The sequence below is a fragment of the Acanthaster planci genome, linkage group LG18 (assembly GCF_054643075.1).
Source record: "Acanthaster planci isolate LZ-2023a linkage group LG18, COTS_SCS, whole genome shotgun sequence".
In the NCBI taxonomy this organism is placed as follows: domain Eukaryota; kingdom Metazoa; phylum Echinodermata; class Asteroidea; order Valvatida; family Acanthasteridae; genus Acanthaster; species Acanthaster planci.
In genome coordinates, this window is record NC_141794.1 from 3,649,199 (window position 1) to 3,675,277 (window position 26,079).

Consider the following 26,079-nt stretch of genomic DNA (forward strand, 5'->3'; position numbering starts at 1 on the left):
CGGCGGCTTCATCTGACAACTAACAGTTAGTAAATTATTAGAGAATCCAACAAAATGACACCGGCTCCACTGGATTCCTTTTATTTCTCATTATCTTATTACATACTCACATATCGATCGCTTCATCGAAGTATATGGAATTTTTCCATTATAATAAACGCGATGTTATTCATAAATTTTCTCTCTGAATGAAATTGACGTGTTAGGAACCTGTACCAGAATATACACATAAATGTACTGCATTTCAAGAATGCAAACATTTTACTTTATAGTGGCATTTATAACATGATTTCCGTAACTACAGATCTACTATACAGAATATGAAGTCAAACTGAACGGAATTGATAAACCCTATGATAACATAACATGTATTAATTAATGACCATACTCGAACATCTGCATCTGCACCGTTTAAGATAATTACAGAACATCTAGTGTGTACCCGGGCATGGCTAGTTTGACAAGATGAGGACTCTTGACATCGAGGAAAATTTCTCCGCAATTAAAACGTCTGTTCGAGAGAGTGAGACATGACAACAGTGGCGTAGCCAGGGAGGGGGAACTGCCCCTGCGGGAAGCCTTGCCCCTTCCCCCAGAAAAGACCCTGGCTACGTAGCCAAAGGGTGGGGTGGGGTGAACTACCCCCTCCATGGAAACTCCTGCCCGCCCCTTGAGAAAAGCCTGGCTATGCCATTGCACGAGACAGCCATAAATTAATGCTTGCAAGGTTTTTTCAACAGCCAGATTTCTTGCTTTTTAAAGGTGTTACTTAAAGTAAAATGAAAAGGAAAATATACACTGATGACTGCATAAATTTCTATCAAGTGGGAAATCCTGAAATGTAGGAGATTGAAAAGTAAAAGACTACAGGTTCTGTCCAAAAGAGAGTAGTCACATTATAGTGTGTTAACTTTGCAAGATTGTGGAGATAATCAAATAATATCCTGCAACACACTCTCAGTTAAGCAGGCATTTTATAGCCCCCTGCCCCCTACAAAAAAATTATTATCACATCCCCTACAAGTAGTTCCAGCGGCGGATTTAAATATCATAATTAGAGGGGCTATTTTGTACACACTGTCTTTTACCGTTTTGTTTAGTGTGAAGATTGACATTTGCATGTTCATATCAGTTGTGCAGTTGCAGTCAAGTAAACGTACACAAAAATAGCCTTGTTGGAATGTCTCCGCTGTGTGATGCCAATCAATTATGTTAATTTTAGTTTGGAATAATCCATACTCGAGGCACAGTTTACATTCCAAGTACATGCATTCACTGGCACATTACATAAATTAATTCACTTCTATCTCTATCAGGCTTTCCAGCACGGGCCAGTTTAGGTAGTTGTACAGTTTAAAAGATGGGAATGGTGACTGGTGGGTTGGTAAAGTAAAAGAGTTGGTGCACCATGAATTTGTAGTGGGAAAGTTTCAAGCCAGTTGGGACAGGTCTTGATGTTTCTCTTGAGAACAAACAAAGCACGCTGATTGAAACATCAATAGTTTCCCTCACAATCATCTTTTTTTTCTGGGACGACACCTTCTCACCAAAAAATTTCCATAATAATGTCCTTGCAAAGCTACCTCCCTAACATCCAACAAGCTACACGTCCTCCATGTTCAGTAATTCTTTAATAGCCTGCTTGAAATTTGTCATTTTTGCTGTCAGCCCAGGACAAAGTGAAACTTTGAAACCGTTGCACAGAAAGTTACCCTCCTGAGTAACATATCGCCCTTAGTCACCTCTAGCTCTGAATGGATGAATGTTTGTGACAGACGGTGGAGTTCAGAGACAAAGATTAGTCAAGCCCTGAATTTTAAAAGTCTAATTTATACTGTACAAGTCCGAGCTCTATTGTTGCAGCATCTCAGACGCAGCACCAAAGCGTCAGTTCAGGCTGTTCAACTGTATGCCTAAAGTCTGTCACAATTATGATGTTACACTGGTGCCTCTTGAATCAACTTCACCATTGGAACAGTTTTTACAAGAGAGCTTTATCTCCTTCCTTTTTTTATTTCAAAGTGACACCGAGAATTATGCCCACAATGGCAAGTAGCACCACCACACATATCGCAATGCAACACATCTTCCTCCGCGCTTTTTGCTGCAAGAGATCAGAGAGGTGCAAGAAAGGGGTCAGAGCATCTGCTGGACTTGTCGTGCCAGACAATGAGAAATGTGGCATCAGCGAAAAACCAAGCATCGGCGAGAATAGAGAAAGTTAGCGCAAACACACGTGTTTGCTAAATCGTGCCACAGCAAAGGAGATGAGCAAGCAAGTGCAGACAAGATGGCCAGCACTAGACAGGCTGCCCTCCCTCTACAGCCCTTCAACCCCGCCACCCCCTTCATAAATACAACACAATGTCTACAGGTGGAAAGGCAAACGTTACCCTCAAAACTGATCACTTCAAACGAAAGCAGGCAATTGGGTATTTTTATCTAGTCTGCTGTGAAAAGATGAGGATGTACTGGCAGGTGCTCTACCTTGGGCTAACAGTCAGCAGGACTCAATGATAAAGGCAATAAGGTCTACTAACCGGTTTGCTTGCTTTGCAACATGCAGAAAGCCCCACATAGTAATTTCATATAGGCACAACTGACAAGTTTTGTTTAATAGTTCCGATCTCACTTTGTGCCTGTTACGATTTCAGAACAATCCACTTCTTACATGTGACCCGATCAACTACATGTACATGTATGTGAATGACGTTGAGGTGCTTGTTTTGCATATCTGCATATGCAAAAGAAAGAATGTGGCATGCTACTGGGACGTCCCTCATGTGTGTCAACCTAATCAAAGTACAGACATTCAACGGGTGGCGACCTTTGACAGTTTCAACTGATTTCCATCCTGTGAGAATTGTTTGAAGGTCTCTGGCTAAAAAGCAGTTCACCAATCATTATGTTAAAGCTGGTTCACAAGTTTTGTCGCTGTCCCCCCAAAACCGACACCCTGAGCACACCTTGCGTAGTAGCAGGTGCATCATTTGAGTTTGACAATGAGCACAATGGTGATGATGAGGGCGGTGATGGCCATGAGAACAAGGCAGAAGCACATTTTCTTGCGCGCCTTTTTCTGCGAAATGAACGAGAAAGAAACGGGGTATAACTAAGAGAATGGGACTGATTGAACTTGACTAACTGCATGAATGTCTGTTTTCCTACTTGTTATACCAAGTAAAAAACAAACTCAATCCAGAATGATCCCTATATGAAAGACCTCTTCCATGGCACCGTTTTGAAGACAAAGAAATGTAACTTATGGATGAAATGGAACTTTGAGAAGTGTGCTCCAAATTTGCAGCAATTAAAAAAAAGTTGGCTACAACGGTGCTAGTAACCAACATGTAGCAGGGAACTTCCATGACCAATTGTTCCCGCATCCTAATCATTATCCGCCTCGAGCCGAAGTGCGCCCCCTATTGTTGAAAGAAAGACAGGTCATTACAAGCGGGTTCTTGCACACAAAGACCATACATGCCGGAGTAAATTATTTACATGTACTCAGTGTGAGGCTCTGCATCAAAAGCTCATTTACTTGCTTGTGTCATGGAGTGCCTATGCGGCGAGTACCAAAAAACATGCCCTCTTTTGTTCCGCTCGGAGCGGATTGAGATGTTGAACATGTTTCAAGGTTTAATGAAGTTTTGCAAAATCCATTCATGAAACACTACACGGATATGCAGCATTTTAACTGTGAAAATTCTTATCCTTAAGTTTATGTGGTATGTGCTTTTGCATTGGTAGTTTACAACTTGGCTAATTCTGCCGGGGTCCATAACTGTGTTGACACTGCACTTAACTGGAAGTCTTAAGGGAAGTCGTGAACCTGCCATATTGGTGGAAGAGGCATTTAATACCTACTTACGACCTGCGAAGCAGTGTTAGAGGTCTCGAGGCTGGCCTCGGTGACCCTGGCCTCGGACTTAACCTTGAATGCTGCAGACTCGACTCCAACATTGCTGCGAAGAAGCGCGGTACCATACCAGTAATGGCTTATAAATTCTGACCACCAGATTAGTCTAAAGAGTACTCAAGCATGATGTCATTTGAATCAGGAAGTGTAGCAAACCAGAAGTGTAGTGACTGTTGGTTCACATGCTGATTCCTTTTATACACATAATTGTGCACCTGACACATTCACTTTCGTACTCTAGGCAATTGTGAAGGAAGTACATTGTAAGTTGGCTGTGGTTGCAAGGTGCATGATTGGCTTTATTTTTTTTACCAGTGGCCCATGTGATTCTCAGGATAGATGTAGAACTAAACTTAATGAAATGGGGTGAGCCACAGGCTTGATGCTTGGAATCATCAGCACCAGAGAAGGTACAAGGTCAAGGTGCACAAGCTATCTGCTCCGAGCAGAACAAATGAGGGCATAGTTTTCTTGGTACTCACCACATAGGTCCGCCATGAGGCGCACAAGTATGTGTGCGTTTGACACAAAGCATGCTGAGTACGTGTAACTAATTTATTCCGGCATGTATGGTCTTTGCGTACATGCAGAACGTATGCAAGAACCCGCTTGTAACCAAATGTCTTTCTTTCGCCGATGGGGGTGTCCTTCAGCTCGCAGCGGATAGGTAATCAGTAATTTGGCTGACGTCACTTGAACGCAGAATGGATGGGCTTATCAATTTAGCCATCTTGAACTGAGCCTTGAGGAACAGTCCTCATGCTGGTTCTCAAAATCCTTGGTCTGCGGTCATGAAAATAATTGCATTAAATAGCAGCAATTGCCAGAGCAGATAGAAATATAACTAACAGGAAATACGGGCACTGACACTGTCACCCGATGCCAATGGGTGATGCGAACATTTTGTCAACAGTGGTTTGAATTGAATTATTCAAGAGGTAAAACTGAATCATGTGTTTTTACTGGTTAACAAAAGAGACAGATGATGAAAGCATGATTCAAGCTCAGGATTGCTCAGGGGTGGAATTGAGTCAATGTGTATGGTTCAGAGAACTAAGGTTGAATTCTAAAAGTGTCAGGTTTCCAGAGCTGGGAACCTGTTTGCACCGTGTTAACCCTATGCTGTCTGACTGTCTGGTAACTTGCCTCAACTCATGGGGAAGGGAAGAGGGAACCTTTAGGTCAAGTTTACAACTTATGATCTGACAAAAAGGTGGTAAAGGAATGCAGACCGACATCAGCTTATAGTTTTTGCCTTGGCGATTGGCAGTCTCTGGTGCTTTCTTTTGATATTCATGCTTCTGCTTGTACAGTTATGTTTATAAAGGCAAACTACGCGTACATGTGGTGTTTGTTGTGTCGAAAGTAACAGGAGTCTATCCAAACATGTGCAAAATCCAGAGGCCATTTTGTATGGTCAAATACATTAGTCTGATAATAATGATACAAGTAACTTTTTGTATAGATGGTGACCATTTCATGGAAGATTTTCAATGGGCCGTCAATGGCAATTTGGGAAATGCAATGATGTATCAACTTTAAATTCAAACTGTCTGTAAAATGAGGATAGTGCTCAGGTTTTAGAGTTGGGATGAAAATGCCAGCTTGACACTCCAGAGATAACCTGGGGAGTCAGGTACGGACTGAAAACCCAATCCACGCGATGGCTGGGATGAGATTCGAACCTGGGCCGCACATGTGGAAGGGGAGAACAGTATCACTAACCCGGCTAACTCACTAGCATGCAAAGAAACCCTCTGTGCAGGCAGAGATTGACAAGTGAGCCCACTGGTGTTGAATAAGAGTAAACTCGGAAGTCACAGTGCATGGTGTGCAATGACGGACATTGTGCGCTGACAGTTCAACCAGTGCTTAAGACAATGAATTGTACACAGAGCAGCTAAACGCAACTGTCTGATCTCACAGTTACACTGCTTCTTGGCAATCATTCAAAAGCCAATTTCGGCAGGCAGATATTCTCTGCTCGCAGCTCTGTGAAAGAAGCGAGAGACGCCTACCTGATACTTGCTGGCTGTCTGCAGCTGCGTTGCGGCACCCTCTACATTGCTGGATGCCCTGTCTATGTTAGCCTCGATCGAGTCTGACCAGAAAAAGAAAAGAAAGAACTCAACTTTGATACGGTGCGTCATCAGCTGATTTTGTTCAGGTAAACCCGGACTTCTTGTGGCACTTTGGCCAAGGAGAGGGGAGATTTTTTCTTCAAATGTATGTGTTGAGCCATGTCTGAGTCAAACGGCTGGGGCTTAGAGCAACACGTGTGTATGGGAAGTGGCCACAGCCACTAGCCACTATAAGCACATGTGCTGTCTACAGCAGCAGGCGTGACTTTTGGACAGTGTCTTAGGTTGTCAGCACACTTCCATGGGTAACTTTTTTCTCATAAATGTGCCCACCAGATCCTCCGGATGGGGTCAAAAGGGTGAAGTGGGAGTGGTGTTCTTGTGTTTGTGCCTACCTATAATTTCTCCTTGCTGGGACACCATTGCACCGAGATCTCGGAAAATTTCATTCACATCTAGCATGGCCGCCTGGGAAGGAAAGCAAAAAACACTCCTTTAGTTCAGTAATTATGGCAGTGTTGTTGCTCAGTACATTTCAAGAAGAGTAATTCCAGAAACTAGGGGTCCAAAAGTGTGACATTTTCGTGTCCCCGTTACATGTGACCTTTGTTATTTGACATGGAAATATCACCAGAATTGATTTCAAACTATTACTATTTGTTTGGCAGGTAATTTGCATTAATTCACCACTCTTTGAAATTAGAAAATGTGTTCTGAACTTACAAAATCATATGTCAGATGTGACAGGGACACGAAAAAATGGACCCCTAATTTCTGGAATTACCCAGTACCAAGTTCTCTGCCAATAAGAATTGTAGTGTTGTAGTTAAGACTACAATAAAGACCTTCACGAGACCACACAAGACCAGCACAAGACCTCCAGTCTGAATTCAAGTCACAAGCTATTGAACTGAACTGCAACAAAAGCATTCCTTTTTCATGGTTCACCCTGTGACATGTGACTGGTCTTGTGACTGGTCTTGTGCTTGGTCTTCTGACTGGTCTTGTGCACGGTCTTGTGCATGGTCTTGTGACTGGTCTTGTGATGGTCTCGACTACAACACTGATGAATTGGTTAGGAGGGAACAAAGCTGAAGAACATTGGCATTGGATGGTAAATGCATGAAGGCAAAATAACAAAAGGAAATGACAGAGATGTCAACTTTTCAAAAACTTCCCGTACCGGTTTCCTGACTGAACCTAATTTTTCGGCGCGACCCCTAAATTATTTATCGGCAAATTAGAAAAAAATTTAAAAAAAAAGTTTTAAAAAATGCTGCTGTCATTTCTTTCAAAACAAACACCTGTCAACAACTTCTTTTCATGTCAAAATACTTGTACTTACCTGACTAGCATTGTGCAAATGTGAATTGTAATTTATTGTTGATTACATTTCCGCATTAATTCTGGTAAGTTTTAATTTTAATCGCTTTTGTGTCAATTTTGGGCAACTTTCTCCCATTCAATCAGCACAAAAAATTGTCCAAAAATCCTTACCTACCAACCCTATTTAATCGGAAGCAGAGCTATTTTGTCTTGGCCTAACTAATGTGCTTCTCGGTGTCGTCAAATCCAGCGTTGGCAATATTTATCATGTCACAGTTGCATGCATTGCAAAACATGTAAGCTTCTCCAAGACAAGACTTTGCAATAAAGGCCCATTGTTGTGGTGTATTCGTCCCTGAACTTCAGCTCATTTGCTGCCACTGTGCAAAACAAGTCCAGTTGCCCACCAAATATCTAAGAATCAAATCCTTGACAGTCCTCCACTCCGGTCAACTGTCAACTTTTCGCACGATCCTGATGTTCGACACACGTGTGTACGATATCGGTACACGTATGTGTGCAACGCTTGGACGTACACAATCACGTTGCATATGAAGTGCAATCATGCCTATTTGCCCCCGTTCATCATAGCGTTAATTGAGGCAAACGGATGATTTAACCACGCTGGTTTCTACCGCTACTCATGTAGCTTGTACGCACAAACTGCAGGATGGCAGCAAAACATTTCTGAAACGTGCATGACGAGGCCGGCTCCATGCTACTACATACGTAGAGTTTATACACAAATGTATGGTTTTGTACCTTTGAATGGGAAATCGTAAAAATCTTAGTCTGGATCGTACAGTCGTAAATGGACTACGCAAATCATAAAAATTACGCCTAAATCGTACAAGTTGGCATGATGACTTTAGACACTCCCCAAACTTTTTGTAAAAATGAAGGAAAGCACTTGAAAAGTACTCAACCGAGTTCATGTAAGTGTTCTTCAGCTTTGATCCTACAAACAGGACGAACATTTTGCCAACAAATAGGTACTAAAATGTATTTGACTAAAATACTGCCTCACAGTCGTTAGTACATGTAAACCCTACAAAGTACCTCGATCTGTCGGATCTGTTCCTCCCTCTCCTGCAGCAGATTCATGTCGTATTCTATCTGTTGGTCTTGCTGCTGTAGCTGTGACTGGATCTCCTGCCTCCGAGCTTCTTCTATCAGCGCCTTGGATTCGTCGTGCGCCACCACGTCCTGTTGCATCGAGCAAGGAAAGTGACGATGCCGTATAAATTTCCATGAATTTGCCACATTTCGGACTGCCGAACAAGCTTGTGATTAATGAGCAAAAATCAACTAACAGTCAGGCTCCGACAACACACACGGCACGAGAGTTTGACTGCTACCCTGCTTTTGATCTGCCACAATTTTTCTGTACATGTAGCACATTTATCTGTGTTAAAAAGATAAATCAAATTGGGTCTTTGGCCTCAACTTATCCCTTGAAACCTAAAAATGGTCCAGAAACTTTGACTAATAATTGCTTGAATTTCATGACTTTGCCATGGCTTTTTCACTCAGACAACCGGATTCTAGGATATCCTATTTTGACTCCAATTTTCCATGACTTTTCCATGACATTCTAGGACAAATTTTTTCAAGAGTTTTCCATAACCATAGGAACCCTGAGTATTGGAAAACCCCCCCGAAGAATTATTCAGTAAACTTACGCCGCCCTCCATGACACGCAAGGCTGCTCTTTGAAGGCATTATTTAGATGACGACGTGGCAACAGTTACCACAGCGACCAATGCTTACCCTGCTTTCAGACGTTGGTGGCGCCATGGAGGGACCAGGAGACGACCTCATCTTGCTCGCTATTTTCTGTGGGTGGCAAATGCACAATTAAACGTGATTCTCATTCACATTCCAAAACAACATGTGGGGAAAATACAAATACTCTTAACTCTAAATGATCCCAGATTCCTCAAAATCTACCAAGATGTTTCGGAAAAGTAATCTTGTCTTTGTGTTGGGCTCTAATATACTGACTTTCCTTTCCAGTACTTTGAAACAGTCTGTTTTTGTTTCATTCAATTGATCAGTTACAAGTTGCAAGAAACAGAAATCACTTTTTCTGACTTTTCCACCGTGTATCTTTAATGAAAATGTTTGTAAAATGTGGCAAGAGAAAGTTTCATGTTTGTCTAAAAAAGATCTAGGTACAGGTCAGGTAAACAAGCACAATTTTCCCCCAAATGTGCTTTGAAAGAGGGAACACACAACTATCTTCTGTCTTTCCTGTTGTACCTTTTGGACACCGCTGTATCTTTGAACTGAATCATGGTACTCATTTGTCAGCCGGTCAACTTGTAACTTTGATGACTGCAAGAGAAAGGAAACAAGTCACAACAACCACAAGTTTGTACGTGGACAAATATTTCTTGAAAGGTCTAAAAGTTGCAGAAAAATTTCATTTTCAATGATGTGCGTAGCCTTTGCATGTCAGAGAAACTGCTTCATTGCCTCTGATGCACTGCTCGAAAGGGTTTTGAAAATTACCCACATCCTGAAAGAGTGTTATTAAACTTTTCTTGATGAGAATACTTTCCGAATGTATTGGCAAAAAAATTGTGCAGTTTATAATTGCAAATGCATGTTCTGTTCAGAACACAGAGAAATTCTCATGCACTGATTGAGTGCACCAGTTTCGATAATTCACCGATAAGGAATACAAATAAAGATATAAATATTGATTTACTATTTCATGGGTTTGTACATACATAAACATGAATTTGATATTAGGATCTCTTTTGTACATGGCAAATTAGCACTGCAGAAATTCACATTAACTATATGTGACCGGATCCCTCAAAATGAGTCCTAAAGCCAATAATTCTGTTTTAGTTTGCATGAGAAAGAGCAAATTGAGTTCTTCATTTTGATGTATCACCTACTTTGGCATCCTGATGAAAATGGACAATGCATGGGGGTAAAATGTTCAGGGTTGGCATTGATTTACTCTGTACACGATTCTCTTAAACATCTTTCACTCAAAAGTTGCTCTGGCAACTTGTGACTCCTTCTGTTAGGTCGGGTCGCATTTGTCCCCCATCCAGGGGCCAATTTCATAGAGCTGCTTAAGCACAAAATTTGCTTAAGCGCGAGAAAACCTTACTCAATAAATCAGGTAACCAGCCAAACCTCCATGTGATGTATATTGCTTGGGGATTTTATTTTGGTTAGCGTGACAATCAGATAGAGTTTGAGCTGGTAACCTTTGTTTATTAAGCAAAGTTTTCGCCCGCTTAAGCAAATTTTGTGCTTAAGCAGCTCTGTGACATTGGCCCCTGGTTTGGACATGAACAATGAAGCCAGTTTGGTATTTCGAAAAACCAAGGTCTTTCGGGAACACAGTGCATGTGTGAATCAGCATATGGCTTACGGCTACGCTGATAGGACAGACTATCCTACGCATGTGTAGCTGTTCCCGAATAGCCTGAGACTGGGCATGTGCTGTTGGAATACTGAACTAGCCCATTCTAGATGAGAAAGAAGTCACAAGGCTACTTTCTTTTGGGGGAGAGGGGCAAGAAGTACATCTCGGTACATACTCTTCCAAGGGTGCGCCCCATTAGAGTCAGATCTTTCAGACACATGGTCGTCTCGCTGACAATTTTGTTGGTTGACTGCATATTGGCTTGGCTGTGGGCATGTAAGGGTGAAGTAAATTAAGCATCAATGGTTAAACTTCAATATCTAGTGGTGGTTTTTACTAAACTCTCTTGGCCATGGACTTTCGAAAGAAGTTCACAATTTACACTTTTTTTTTTTTAGGTAAATGACGTATGAGTATTTCATGTAATGCTCTCAGACCCATCAAAATTGAACAGGATGTCAATTTAACAGGATTGAGGACTGTGTGCCAGTAACTTTAACCTAATGTTCGAGACTTAATAATGACAGATTAAGTGAAAATGAATCTGTTACTGGATTCCTGTGCAGTGGAAGATTTTGGAGGATGAACTGGGTTATTTTGGATTCTGCCTCCATCACGAAAAAAAGCAAGTCTGGTCCGAGCCAATTTGACTCATCAGGCCATGTTTATCTCCGGTTTCCTTGGCACGAAATGACTGAGAATATTTCTATTCCCCCGCCTGGATGAGATGCCAGTCCATCACAGGTTGCTTCCCCAGCTAGTGCTGGTACCCATTTGTACCAATGCTTGTACCCATTTATACTCCTGGGTGGAGAGAGGCAAGCAGGGGTGAAGTGGCTTGCCAAGGGCCACAACATACTGCCAGCAACTGGATTTGAACTTCCAACCCTATGATTGGAAGCCACTGACCCTTACCACTTGGCCACATGCCCCCGTCCCTTTAAGAAGTTAGCTGTCACATACCTGATCATTTTGAAACTTAGCATGCATGTAAACATACTCATAATCATTACAAATGCGAGGTGTTAATTCCATATGGGTAATTCCAGAAATTAGGGGTCCATTTTTTTCATGTCCCTGTCACATCTGACATATGATTCTGCAAGTTCAGAGCACATTTTCTAATTTCCAAGAGTGATGAATTAATGCAAATTACCTGCCAAACAAATAGTAATAGTTTGAAATCAATTCCGGTGATATTTCCATGGAAAATAACGAAGGTCAGATGTAACAGGGACACGAAAATGTCATACTTTTGGACCCCCTAATTTCTGGAATTACCCAAATAGCAAAGGGTTTTCATCCTATGGAAAAATTGAAGTTCATAATCCCATTACGTTGGCCTGTATGCAATAAGACAACGGCAAAAGTATGGATATTTGGCTGACCTGTCTTAGAAAAATATGTGCTCAAGAGGAGCATGTCTGATTTTCACAGAATTGGTGTCACTGATATACCTCCTTAAGGCTTAGTGCATGAAAATGCGCACTGCCATGAAATTGGAGAAAATGTTGAGGGGGGGTAGGGTGGAATCTTCCTCAGACGATGCTCAACCACCGAGTTGCCATCAAGTACTTACATTCTGTTGCGGAGCATAGCGCTGTCGCTCGGTGTGCCCATCTGTCGTGCGGCCTTCTCCAAAGTTGTGACTACAAGAAGGTGTGCAGAAGCACAGAAAGACCACAAACAAAATGCCTGGTCAAGTTCAAAGACATATTTATGTGACAACTACCATTAAATGGTTAATGTTAGCTGAGAAGTCACTCTTGTAAAGGCAGAATTGGAATTGCGTCAGCTACAAATTACCAAAAGTCACAAGAGGTCAGTCAGTTGCAGATCCCTTAGTCCTTAATCAACTCACAATTTCTTTAAATGAACTAGGATGAAGGAATTCTTTTGTCATTGTTCATCACTTTAGTTCTGACTTGAACTGACCACAAACAGATGAGTAAACTGACTTGTGATTGCCAGTGACTGACTCAATTCCAACTCTTTTCAGAGGCCATCTATATTATTCGAGTATTCATCTGGGCAATTTTGATTTTCAGAACACAAGTGATTTAAAATAGAGTTTGCACGCCTTCAAGCCTTTTCAGTACACTCAAATGCACATCACGGCAAGGCAGCCATGCTTTTGTCAACCGTAAACTTGAAAAAAAGCCTCTCCATGGCAACCTCTTGGTAGTGCACTGAATTGTGAATCGCCCCTATTACATGCGCACAAAAATGTAGCTGACTCGGGTCTTTGTGCGAAAGAACACTGCTCGCTGTGTTCAAAGATAGCATGTGCACTGCCAAGTGGGCCTAGAGCTCCATACTAACAATTTGGCAGTCCACTGTACTGTGAATTGATCACAAGCTGGGGCAAAAATATCACCCGGTCAAATTCTTCTCAGGGTGTGCAAACATTTCTGATATGTAACATTTACAAATGTTGCAAGGTAAATTCCCAAGCTTTGACATATATATATTCAGAAATCTGTTACAGTGAATTTTTGTGAAACTAAACATTAGTGTAGTGGCACAATAGTTACATTGGCAATGATACAGACATTTGAACTTTGTTAGATTTTGAGTGGGGCAGGATAGACGAGGGCAGAATGCTACTCAAAGACAGGTCTTACCATTATTGGCAATCTTGAAAATAGCTGAACTGATTTGCTGGGCCAAGTCTGCAAATTCATCACTTTGACCTGTGGAAAAACAATCCACTCGACTCCCTTAATGTGTAAACTGAGCAGGGTTGTCACTGGGCTAAATTTAGTGCCCTTAATGTGTAAACTGAGCAGGGTTGTCACTGGGCTAAATTTAGTGCCGAGTAATATTTTGGTGAAGTGCAGCCGAAAGGAACTCTTGTGACCAACTCTTGTGGGTCACGGCCAGGGGTCAAGGGGTCCATTCAAGGGCCCGGGTGGGCTCCAGTGGCAATGCCCTGATGGGGGTCGAGGGGGCAGAGTCCCACTAAAGCTCCAGGATTCTGCAGTTTTTCAGGGAGGAAAATCAGGTTTTTGAGGCATGCTATAAAGTGTAATTTGTGTTTTGAAAATGTGGAATTATCAATGAATAAAGATGAACACAGGATGAAACAACAATTGTCTCACAGTATTTTGGTAAAAGTAACTGGCAGAACAAATAACAATCTTACACAAACATTTTACACAAGGTCAAATTTTGTTTTGCAAAGAAAACTTTTTTGTGCCATAATTCTAGATTTATTTATCTGCTTATGTTGTCTGTCAAAACAATGTGCTGTCAAAAACAAAATGTGTTTAATGACTTTTGACAGGGCAAAGGCAGATCTATTCTTTGAAAACATTTTGACAATTAGCACGAAAATATGAGCACGTGCACGAATAGTATGGCTATCATCGTTTGCCTCGTACACAGACTTCAAAGTGAACTGTGTACCACGCATACAAGTTCTGAGACAGAGAAAGTCAGTTGATACTACGAGTAAAATCTGCCGTACCTACTCCTACTGGAATGTGGCTGTACAAATATTGACATTTATTTGTGCAGTGGGGTTGTCACTGCTTAAAGTATCGGCGCACTTGGAGTTGAGCTTTTGTGTATATGCACGTCCGTACGTGTATATACCACATGCATCATGCGTGTGTACGTAAGTGTACAGTACAGGGAATACTGTATGCCAAGCTGATCTCATGTGTTGGGATATGGGGTCATATGGCCACCATCGCTCATTTCAAGGCCTGGATTGGTGCACAATTTTAAGCTTACCTTGGTGTTCTTGCGGTTTAAACAAAGGAATAACACATAAAAATATCTCATAATTGATAAGGATAGGAACATTCATGATAAATTTTAAGATTTTTTTTTGAAATTTTACCAACTTAGGAATGAAATACATGTATGTGCCTGGCGGTCAGGCTCAAAATTACTCCAAATGCTGGGCGGACATTATGTGAGCTAGGTGGCCCCGCCAGCCACCCAGTGTAGCTACAACCCTGAAAGTGAGATGTACATCTCCAGCCCAACAGTTTCAGCTACAGATGTACTGGTATATTGAAAAACATGAAGTTTCATTTTTGTGAAAGACGACAAGCCCCTGCACACAAGTCAAAATGGTTAGCTAAAAACCAATGGACTACGTGTATCTCTCAGAATCCAAAGTAACAAAAACAAAGAATTCGTTGTTCATCCAATACCTCTTCCAAACTGTCTATCTTGATACTGGCCATCAGGCGCATTATCAAGTGACCCGTAGCCAAAGTCACCCCTTCCCCGCTGAGCTGCCATGGTTACGTAACCCTGGTGATTCACCACAGTACAGAGCTGGCTACGATTAAATATCCTTTGCCATCAGACTTCAAGACACTTCTGTGCAGAAACGTATATGAATAATGAAGTACAATATGATGGAAAATCATTCACAAAGTACAAATGGTGGGCATGATCGGTCAACCTGCATGAGTGCTTGCTCTTTGCATGACCTGTTGATTGTATTGCGCAATATATATGCCAATAATTGCCTTTTCTACTTCATAATTGTGTTTCAAAAAGGGAAGTGAAGTTTTCAAACAAGATTGACCCATCGTGCAGAGCTATCAACAAATGGTTTTAAAGATCTGCTTATTCCGCATGTCCAGCCCAAAAATTACAGAGTACCGGAATGGCATCAAGCCCAATGTATGCACTGGGTGTGCTATTGGTTGATCCTGTAGGAATATTATGAAATCTGACGATCCCATTGCCTATGATTATGAACCATTTTGGTATTTCAGTAGCCTAGGGTAGCCCGCATGTATCAAAATGAAGCAACTTGTGGTTCACTGAAAAACATCAATACCCAAGCTGAGCATATGGTTGCGCTTAGCCCCACACGTAGGGCTGTAGTGGCTCTCTTTTACAATCTGTCTCTTTTCTGTTGCCACCGCAGCCCTACTTCAAGGCATGTCTTAAATGCCTGAAATCCAAACTGCAGGATTGTCACAAACTTTGAATCCTAATATCTTCCGAAATGAGAATGACTCGACAATGTTACTGACACCGGCGTATTCCTCAGAGTTTGGACTTTTATGTGAGCACCCTAAAGCTTTCCAAAACCGTATATTTTCCATACCAGTTTTGTATGGTACAACCTATACCATAGCGCCTGTCGGGTGCCTTGAAATCTGACGCAAGAAGCGCTGCTTTCGTTTTTTAAAATGGCGCCGCCCATGGTCAGCATATAAATATCACACTTTTCACAGGCCCAGTTTTCAAGGCGCCATACATCAGAAAATATACGGTTTTGGAAAGCTTTAGAGTGCTCACATAAAAGTCCAAACTCCGACGAATACGCCAGTGTCATTCTCATTTCGGAAGATATTAGGATTCAAAGTTTGTGACAATCCTGCAGTTTGGATTTCAGGCATTTAAGACATGCCTTGAAGTAGGGCTGCGGTGGCAACAGAAAAGAGACAGATTGTAAAAGAGAGCCACTGCAGCCCTACGTGTGGGGCCAGGTTTTGCTCTACTATACTATGCTCAAAAACGAGATTGCACACTTCAGTTGCAACCTTCAAGTTGGAAGCTTCAAAAGCTAACCTATGTAGGCCTATGTTATTTTTAACCATCTATGTGACACGATGATCACCTGACAATGACGAGCCCGACTATACTTTAGTAATAGTACAGACCCCCTGCAAAAGACGTCAAGTTAGAGGGCGTTTCTTTCTTCCTCTAAAATAGGCTCCAGCAAACATTAAATTTGTGCATTCATTGTCATAAATCTAAATAACAAAACATGTTCTCTGGGAGGGCGCTCCACGCAGGCCCTCTGTTTAGGTCTACCGGCGGTGGCTGACCCAACATCATGCATTAGTCTAGAACATACATTACTAGTCGCGAAGATGTCTACGACATAAAAGCCAGGGTCATTCACCAACCTCAAAACCTTCGCTAGTGTAATTTTTCTCTCTCTTCCACTGCAGCTACTAAATCGGTTTTTCGTTTGTTCAACCTCTCTAAAACTAGGAGAGCAGATGTTTTCAAAACTTTTGTAAAGAATAGATCTCAAACACGGAAGGCAGACAAAACACTGTGACGCGTGAAGTCAGTTATCTGACTCACATTATAGTACCAATGCGTGAACAGGGAACTAGACCTTTACAACATGTCATGTGACCAAATACAGATTGACCTCTGAAAGGTGAAAGGTTGCACAGAAAGTTCGTAGCTAAGGACTTTTTACTTACGCCAATGAGAAAACCAATCCGCCTCTCCTATAAAGTAATTGTCTCAGAATTGTTCTGCGTAGTTTTGGAAAGATGTTTAATGACAAAAAGGAGTCAGAGAGCATAGTTAGAACCTTTTGTTTGGAAAATTAGGATGAAAAGAACACAATCTTTTAATGTAGTAAATATCTATTTTCTACTGAAGATTTCGAACACATGGGGATTTAGGGTTGTGAAGTTGCCCACCGACGTGTGGCGCCGTATAGCAAGCTGTATGTGATCAAAACAGAAATCCGCGAGTACAGTGCACAATACAGTGGGCATTTGAGGGTCGATTTGAGTGCAATTGATCTTCTAACGACGTTTAAGTCCAAAATTGAACCAAAAGCAGCATGAGTGCTAACTTGAGTTTGCCAGACTTTGTAGAGCGCAAAGGCTCTTTGTTTTTACGCTCCGATCACATGGATTACAGCCGTCCGACCCTGAACTCAAATTGGTAAGATTCAGCCGTAGGCATGGAAGGGGCCTTGGAGACCCTGCCGGTACTGCCAGCATTGACCAGGGCCCCTTTAACGCGTTCAATTTAATTTTGCTCAAAAGCATTTTAGTGAGATTTTCTGTTGAAAAAATTACCAGAACATGGTGCACCTATCTTCAGTTCGAACTTCACTTTAGGCCTGAAGTGAATTAGCCTAGGCCTAGGTGCAAGGACCCTCAGAACTGTGGGGTCCCGCGACGGACGTCGAAACCCACAGTTCTGGGGGTAAGGCCTAGGACCATGGTTAGGCTATGTTGATGTTATGCCTTAGGCCTATTATTGTTATCAATCATTTCTGGTAATGACACCAGGGATTCCTCAAAAGTGCCCTAGGCACTAAGCTCGCAAGCCTGAAGAAACCTGTAGAGAGGAGACAATGAGAAGCAGTTACAGTTTTTCAGAGGTGGGAGGAAAACCCCGGAGGAATATTCTGGGTAGGAAGGTAGGGACTGAAAATCCGATCCACCTGTGGAACGGGCCAGGATTCGAACCCAGACCGCAGAGGTGGAAGACGAGGAAAGAACCACTATGCCAACCTGACTCCCCAAACTACATGTACATGTATGCCTATGTAACAAAAGTTACATGAATCTGTTCAGGCCTAACTTGACAAAATTTAAAAGTAAAAGTGAGGAAATCAGTCAGTATGGTCAAGCAACTGTGCAGAGTTTGCGTGATAATGCGGAGCGATCCATTGCACCCTACATTCATGTATGTGGGCCTACCAGTACATGTACTCTCAAAGGTTGAACAGAATTTGTAAACAAAAATTTCAGATTTTCCAAATTTCCGTGTCAGAAAAAAAATTCCCTGACCAAAGATATGGCCAGTATACGGTGTTTGTAGTGATTAGACATTGATTTGTACATGTATAATTTGCAGAGTCATTGCTAAACAGGTCTGTATGTAATGCGTACATGTACAACAACTTGACTTCCCACTGAAAATGAACATGGCCAATTTTCCCTTCACAACAGGCACCAGGCCAGGGAAGCAGAACCCAAAGACTACGATATCAACAATGAATCAGAGAAGAAAGACCTCCATCGAACCACCTACAGGAGAATTGGAAACATTACAGATGGAGTAAGAGTACTGAGGATGATTTTCCCCGTAAACTTTCTAGCTCTCCAAACACCGGTGGTCATTCCTTTTCTCCCAACTTACATGCTATTTTCCCTTTCCAGTTTAATATCAATTTATTGCTCATGCTTCCAGCTGAAAGTCGAAATCATTTTTAAAAGCGCTGTGATTTGGTCCTCGCAAAGTCCCCAAACAAAATGTGCAGCACAGAACAAGAAAAGGTTGTTTTTACTGAGTTTACACTTATGAATTGTTTCTCACCCTCCTCTCCCCGCAAGGGCTGCCTTGCCAAAGATGTGGATCTCGCCTGTACTAGATGCATAAGAATATAGCACAGTTTGACCCTAAAAATATACACATGTGTAAGGAATACGCATCTTTATGTAAAAAAAAGTACACATACAGTGTATACATGTAAAAAATTGCAACACGATTGTCTCTCGGACTAAACAGTTGAGCCAAAGTTCTTCTGCAAGTACAGCTACCTGGACATCAATTTGGCAGTACTGCTGCACTCCAAAAATCCCCTATTCTTCTGTGCCCCCCCCCCGCCTCCGTTCTCTTACTTCAGTCTGCTTGATTGACTTGGGAAAAGAGTTGACAACCCTGATCATGTAACAGCTCTCCCCAAAAGGCATTTCAAAACAAGATTGTGATTGTTAATTTGGAACTTCTCCGTAGCAAGAGTTGATTTCCAACCTTCTCAGCTAAGCACATTAACATAATAATAATAACAAAAAGGAACATTTACATTGTGCAGATGCTATACAAAAATAGTCAACTGCGCATAACAATACCCATCACTAGCAGAGATGAAAATCAGGTGTTGGAAAAAGCTTCATGAAAGAGATGAGTTTTTAGAACAATCTTGAATGTGTGGACAGATTTAGCATGTCTTACATGAAAGGGCAGGTAGTTCCAAAACCTAAGAGCAGCACAAATACATGCACGGTCTCCAAAAGTTGCCTTAGCTCTACTATAGGGATGACAATGACTACACAATGTATGCAAATGGGTCCAGCCATCGATTGGTGACATCTTTGATACCTAATGCACATACAGGGCCGAAAATTCACTGAAATAGGTACAAAGTTTACAGTTCTACTCACAGGTAAATGATCCCAGCTACATAATTGAGCACCCTATCATACCCGTATGTACTGCATACCATATTTCAGCTTAATGTTTCTAAGCATTACATGTATCTTGGAGTCACACACCTAGAAAAGTCAGGGTGTGCTATTGTTGCACACCTTCCATAATGGCAAAAATACTTTTGAAAGTTAAACGAGGAATATCAAGAAAACGACAAAGGACAAAAGCTCTTGTTTCTGGACAGGTCAGCCGGTCAAAGAAGAATCACTCAAGTCTTTCACTTGAGCACACTAATTCATATGAAGCACTAAATTTGAGACCAACTGGACAAAAGAGTTCCAAATAATCATTTCGATATTCCCAGGATAGGAATTACAAAAGAAGAAATTTATTTGTTTCGGTACTGTTCAACTTGGCAACTTATATGCGTGGCCTAGAACAAGTGTAATACAAAGTGACTAACCAGACATTACAAACACCGGACTGCCTTAATGAAAGCTGGCACACCAAATAATATCCTGAAAGATTTACGCACTCTTTGCAACTTTAAACCCAAGTGCCAATTGCAAATATCAACATTTAAATGAAACACAGACGGGACAAGGAAGGGAAAAAATGCAATGAGAACTCCAAAAAATGCGTTTAATAATGCCTGATAAAATACAGCCACGGTGGACTGGATTTCATGTCCTTTTTGTTTTGTATCCCAAGAATATTTGACAGGTGAAAAACAAGCCCCGACCAATGCCTGTTTAATAGGCATTCCATTATTAAACACAAGATTGATCCTGATTTCTGAAGTTTCAAGGTTCGCCAAGCACGTTTTAATAAGGACCGGCATCGGTACATAAATTCTCTTTTTTGGGGGGGGGTAGATGTCTTCCCTTCGATCCTCGGCAATGATGGGCTGGTTTAGAGGCACGTAATACACTGGCACGGGATCATGACGAGAAAGGCAAACTGGGTATCAATTTGCGTTCAATTAGTGGCCGATTGATTCCAGGTAGAGCAATTACCCAGACCCGTAAGCTGTCGTATCACCGTTGGCTCGTGGCGAAGCAGAGTTAGCTTAGGCTGTGGCGGGGATGGGCTCATCAGCTCTTCAGGACTTTGGAAGTACACGTACGCAACTGACCTTTGAAGGAATGAGTCAAGTGAACCTTCAAAAGCAACAAAAGTTTATATTTCGCCAGTTCACTGAAAAGCTTCCCTTTGTCATACTGTTATGTCTTAAACTACATGCACGGTATATTTGCCCCTACAAGTTCTATCAAAGATTTACATGTATGTATGTGGTATCCAGACAAAATCTTCTATATGCTGAGCTGTAACACTTGTGATAACATGGAAGCCTACTGGTACTTTGTACCCAGACTCAATACATATCTGATGTAGTTTGCCACCAGTTTCTCCTGATTGCATTTGTGTGAGATTGCGGCAAGAGCAATGAGGTTTAATACAGGCACATCTCTGTTTGTGTTATGTTTGACGGGCACTTACATGTAAGCTTGTTCACGGACCTTTTTGTTCAAGGAAGTCTTCAATCTCTGCTACATCAACAATTGCGGTTCTTGAAAGACTGTGGTAATGTCTGAGCCCTGCTTTTTTTTCAAAAAAGTAAAAAATAAATACTAGATTTCTTTTAAAATGTTATATTTGGAAATTTTGACCTTTAGGTGATCACTGTCAGGCTTGCCCAGTCTGATTTATGTCACCAAAACATTTCAGTCTATTAGAAGTCGCACCCAACTTGAAATGCACACGAAAAGCAACCTGTGTGATATCTTCCCGACTGCAGAGTGTAAGTGCAGAATTCAATAAAAATTATCAATTATTTTGACTCCATCTAAACAGAGAGAGAGAGATGTCCAGAGATCTAAAATCCTTGTCTTCATATAACGATTAAACATCGAGGAAATGGTTGCTTTGGGGGAAATTAAAGACCCATTCAAACTACCAGCATTATTAAGGTACTCATCAGAGTAGACTGCTTGATTTAGTGTCTTCTCCGTGTTCGTGGACATTTCAATTGATTAGCCAAATTTTCTCCAGCTCCAAATCTTTTGAGCTGTCCCCCAACATTACCTGCACTCTCTCATATCAGTTGACGCATGCCATGAGCCCCCTGTCCAATAATCTTGGACTAACAATTTTGATTTCTCCGTCCCGATCAGCCTGGTGCGCCGCAAACCGGCCAAAATCTTCCCTCTCTCTCTCTCTCTAGTCACCAAAAGATTGAACCGAAACAATAACGTTGGGGATCTGCAGTGTGTATCTGCCAAAGGCGGCCTGAAACCCGAATCGTGACCGGCGCTGTCCAATTTGGGGCTTGTCGGCGGTCGTTAGGCAGGCACCCTTACCGAAGTTTATCGGCAGGGGATTGCTCGTCGCAAATTGTCTGAGTGGAGTTTTGAGAAAAAAATGAAGAGAAAAGAAAAGAGAAAGATGAAGAACTTGGGGGAAACAGCGCGTTTGGAGAATTAGGTCAAAAGGGTTTCTGTCAAGATACCTCATTCTAAAAACACGTTATTTCTCATTAATCAGGCGCTGACATTTTGTTCCTTTTGCCATATCCTGGGGCCACATCTTGGATCAGAAAAAGAGGACAGATTGTGGATAACTGGGAGGGACGTTTCGTGTCAGAGTGGCAAATTTGGGGACTGTTAACTGGCCGAGTCCAAGCGAAGCATGTAAACACATCCTGCCAGGTTTAATGTAACCAGATATACACGGCGGTGTTAAACAAAGGGGAAAATTAAACCAGAGATTGTCAAATGTCAAAAGTTTGAAAAGAGAAATCTGCTGTGGCGACAAATATGAAAGGTTTTTTTTATTTAAAGCTTACTTCTACAAGTGCCGACAAAATGAAAATAAAAATGAAATTTTGAATTTACAAAATTAAATTTTGTAATTTTCACAAATGAAAGGATATTGTCAATTTGAAAACCTTACCTCCTGATCATATGTACACTATTTTGGGCTGATATCAGTTACATACAATCATTCACATTTCTGGTTGTATTACTAAAAAGTAGCAACTGGTGAGGAATTATACCACTTGTGGTTCCCCTGCCTTGTTTAAACACAGACATGCAGTGTACCTGCAGGGCATGTAGCGCAGAGGCAAACAAAAGTTTATATATAACTCAGAAGTTGTGTCAAAAAGACTAAACATGGGATAAAAGGTAATAAAGGAAAGTTGCTGTCACACTATGAGGTCATTTTAATATACATATCATGTTTTAATTTAGGATGGGCAACCTGCGTGCATGATAACTTGTCTTGTGAGGACTTATTGGGACTTGTGAGGACCTGTGGTGGACATAAGAGTACATGTATGATGGGTTCATCATGATTTGTGATGGACTTGAGAACAGTTGTGCTTGACTCAGTGCTCTTCTTTTTAGACTCAAATTCAGCCGGGATCATGACAGAGAAATTCAACACCAGAGTTTACCTCAACTGTGATATATGAACCAGTACATAATCACCAGGAAGTGATAGGAGAGAGAAAACTCACTTCTACAGTTACACCTGTAGGTGTTTGTTACACCTGCAGGTGTAACAGTTACACCTGCATGCACTCATTGAGAAATGCACCTTTTTTTTATTTTGCCCCCTTGCAGTCATTCCCCTTGACCACCACCCAGTACTCCATGCAGCAGATCCACCTCAAGAATGACTTTGAGGAGAAAGAGACGAGAAAGCCCATGGTGAATATTGACACCTACCAAGCCGCCGACATAGACAGGTGAGTGCTGGAAAGTCGCTGACAACTCAGGGACTTAGTGCCCCATGTACTGAGATGGGAAGTGGCGAGGATTTGGGGAGAACCAAGAACTTGACTGTCGGGAATGTTTTCAAAATTTTGGGAATGTGTCTAAAAAGTGTTGAGACAATAACCATGGGGATTTTGCAGTAGGATCTCTGTTCGGTTGAAATGAGCATTTCTCACATGCAGAATTCATGATTTGGTTTTTTTTAACTGTGGGTTATCAATTATACGAAGGTGATACTTTTGACCCATTTTCCCCGATGTAAGCTCTGCTCATGTCCTCTCAAGTTATTTGAAAATCTTTTGACGGAATGTTTTCATCCTTTTGTTGGAGCCACACTATCCTCTTTTGCCAGAGGAGGCAGGTAGACTTATCCCAGTCCCTCTGCTGTCATTATGGAGGCAGAAATCAGTTGATTGGCCCACCTTTCCTGTTTTTGACTGACTGAGAAAGAAGGAATGTGTATAGAACACTTTCAGTTAAAATGTTCAAATTGTCCGGTTGTAAATGCACAGGGATACAGGACACCCAAAGACAGGTTATCAAGCTGTTCTTCCCCGCCACCACCCTGAGCATGACAAGAGGCATCTTGAGACAACCCACAGGGCAGACTACAGACCACCGTTCCCGTACACACCTGTGCCGGTAAGTACGGTGGCCCTGAACGGACACTGCAGAGCTTGACATGGCAAAGGCAGCTCAGAAAAGCTACCAACACAACATTATTAGAAATATAATATGACATAAATATCCTGAACCAAATCATCAACTCCCCCCTCCAAAAAAGTAAATGCACTCCCTATGAATCCTTTCTACCTGGCCATTCCTTGAAATTTTGTGAACAAATTTGGCATTTTAAAGTGGATGCAATAGAACTTTGCAACTCAAGTACATTTCGTTGGTTTTACCACAAGTGACGTATGGTGAATAGTTGCCGCACCACGAACTGATGTATTCTGTGTACAAAGTCTATGGATGGTACGTCACTTCGTGGTGCACCAAAACTGTCCTATACATCACTTCCTGGTGCACCCAAACTATCCTATACATCACTTCGTGGTGCACCAAAACTATCCTATACATCACTTCGTGGTGCACCCAAACTATCCTATATATCACTTCATGGTGCACCAAAACTATCCTATAGGCCTACATCACTTTGTGGTGAACCCAACGATTTATTCATACCTAAATTTCCACACAGGAGCAACCACCTGATTTTCCCGATAACTCCAATGTGTTCCGGCACTGCCACAGTCAGTTTACTGACACAGCGGACTACCGGCGGTTCGGCCGCAACACCTGGCAGGATGAGAGTGGGCAGTATGCCAACTCCCAGCTGAGGCGAGACTACTTCCAGCCCACCAACACCATACCACAAATACTTGAGTAGAGTAGAGAGCCGTTAGCCGTCATAGTGTGGGTGGGGGTGGGCAGAGTTGGGGTTGTAAAAAGTTAGGCGGGAGGGTCACGCTGCTCACACAGAAATGTCAAAAGACAGAGATGAAAGACCTTTTTGTTCACATATCAGAAATCAACAGGGGTGAAAATCTGCAGGTTCTCAACTTGCAGCAAATCATGAATCCAGAATAACGGGGATATTGTGGGTCATGTGACCCAGTAACCTGTTAAAAAAATTGCTGCTGGGTAGTATTTTATGAGTGGGGTTCAGATGTGGCCACACACGTACACACAACCCTTACCTTTCACTGAATCAAGGCAAAACATATAAACTTAAATTATTTTTCTTACCATGTCTTGGTCCCTGAAAGTTGGACAAATGCCTTCTCAAGCTCTCAAGTTTCTTTCCTGCTGGAGAAAATGAATATCATGCATTTTACACATACTTCTGCATTCAATACATACAGTGACATAACTTAATGATATTTTAGCACATCTACTGAGGAAATTGGTTTATTTGAAACAGGTAATCACGATAGCAGTGATTTCGTCCGTTATTTTAAAATTCAAATGTATGGGGTCCCTTTTCTTGTAAACTTCCCAGGTGCTAATTTTTCTACCTTCATATTTATTATGTTTGATGGCTAAATTTTTAACACATGAAGTTCTTGTCGACATCAACGATTTGATAAAGTGAAAGTGGAGGAAGCAGTATCATTTTCGATGGAGATATTTTGATTTGTTTTTACTACGGATTTTGTGGGATCAGGGGGCAAAAGGGCTCAACTTCCTCTCAATCTGAATTATTTTAAACGTAATGCTTCATCAGTGTGGAACGATTTTTTTCAAATTTTCGTGTTTTTAAAGAACCACCGAAGTGTACATACAGTTGTGTAATAAATTACAATTATGTGTTGTAAATAACATTGCAGGGTTTTGAGAGCATTTATTTAAGTGTTCATGGAACATGTAGAAGCAAGAGATTTCAACGAAACGTTTGCTTACACAGCCAATGTAAATGTGAACATCGCGTAGAACGACACCAATGCCTTTCTGAGCGCGGTACGCGTACACGTATTTTTGAAAGGGAATGTGTTTATATCCAACCGTTTATATCCAATGTTCTTGCCCACTTCGCCTCTTCAGCTCGCCACGCCTCCAGAAGAGAAGGTCAACGCGGTCATACACAAACGAGATCTGCTCATAAAGTGTATTAACCAAAACTGCGCATACACGGCGGAGAAACGGTCTCCACTAGCCACCGGATACAACGAACAACGTGACATTTCCGCC

General features: G+C 41.7%; 2 protein-coding genes across 4 annotated transcripts; one reads left to right on the forward strand and one right to left on the reverse strand.

The window, feature by feature from the left end:
* Positions 1–65: 65 nt before the first annotated feature.
* Positions 66–16,783, reverse strand: LOC110979611 (syntaxin-7-like). Of its 3 annotated transcripts, XM_022235596.2 has the most exons (12): positions 16,606–16,783; positions 14,884–15,055; positions 13,342–13,410; positions 12,297–12,366; positions 10,893–10,983; positions 9,589–9,663; positions 9,097–9,162; positions 8,386–8,532; positions 6,396–6,468; positions 5,938–6,020; positions 2,967–3,079; positions 66–2,104 (listed from the first exon to the last, which is right to left on the reverse strand). In XM_022235596.2, the coding sequence occupies exons 2-11, from the start codon at positions 14,972–14,974 to the stop codon at positions 2,987–2,989; spliced, it is 858 nt and encodes a 285-aa protein (XP_022091288.2). In that variant the 5' UTR covers positions 14,975–15,055; positions 16,606–16,783; the 3' UTR covers positions 66–2,104; positions 2,967–2,986. The 3 variants fall into 3 exon arrangements, with proteins under 3 accessions (XP_022091288.2, XP_022091296.2, XP_022091279.2); XM_022235604.2 differs by lacking the exon at positions 2,967–3,079; XM_022235587.2 differs by having other exon boundaries at positions 66–3,079.
* Positions 16,784–17,153: 370 nt separating this feature from the next.
* Positions 17,154–25,710, forward strand: c9orf135 (chromosome 9 open reading frame 135). Its single transcript, XM_022237662.2, has 5 exons — positions 17,154–17,389; positions 18,409–18,517; positions 23,236–23,360; positions 23,901–24,030; positions 24,590–25,710. The coding sequence occupies exons 1-5, from the start codon at positions 17,286–17,288 to the stop codon at positions 24,776–24,778; spliced, it is 657 nt and encodes a 218-aa protein (XP_022093354.1). The 5' UTR covers positions 17,154–17,285; the 3' UTR covers positions 24,779–25,710.
* The last annotated feature ends 369 nt before the right edge of the window (positions 25,711–26,079 follow it).

Bases quoted from the DNA above. Each gene is read 5' to 3' on its own strand.
- LOC110979611 (XM_022235604.2), bottom strand. From the start codon at position 14,974: ATGGCAGCTCAGCGGGGAAGGGGTGACTTTGGCTACGGGTCACTTGAT. The intron at 12,367-13,341 runs GTAAGACCTGTC...ACCTTCTTGTAG, and splicing joins TTTCAAGATTGCCAATAATG to TCACAACTTTGGAGAAGGCC. The intron at 10,984-12,296 runs GTAAGTACTTGA...ACATGCCCACAG, and splicing joins GCTATGCTCCGCAACAGAAT to CCAAGCCAATATGCAGTCAA.
- c9orf135 (XM_022237662.2), top strand. From the start codon at position 17,286: ATGAGTGCTAACTTGAGTTTGCCAGACTTTGTAGAGCGCAAAGGCTCT. The intron at 17,390-18,408 runs GTAAGATTCAGC...CCTTCACAACAG, and splicing joins CCGACCCTGAACTCAAATTG to GCACCAGGCCAGGGAAGCAG. The intron at 23,361-23,900 runs GTGAGTGCTGGA...GTAAATGCACAG, and splicing joins CAAGCCGCCGACATAGACAG to GGATACAGGACACCCAAAGA.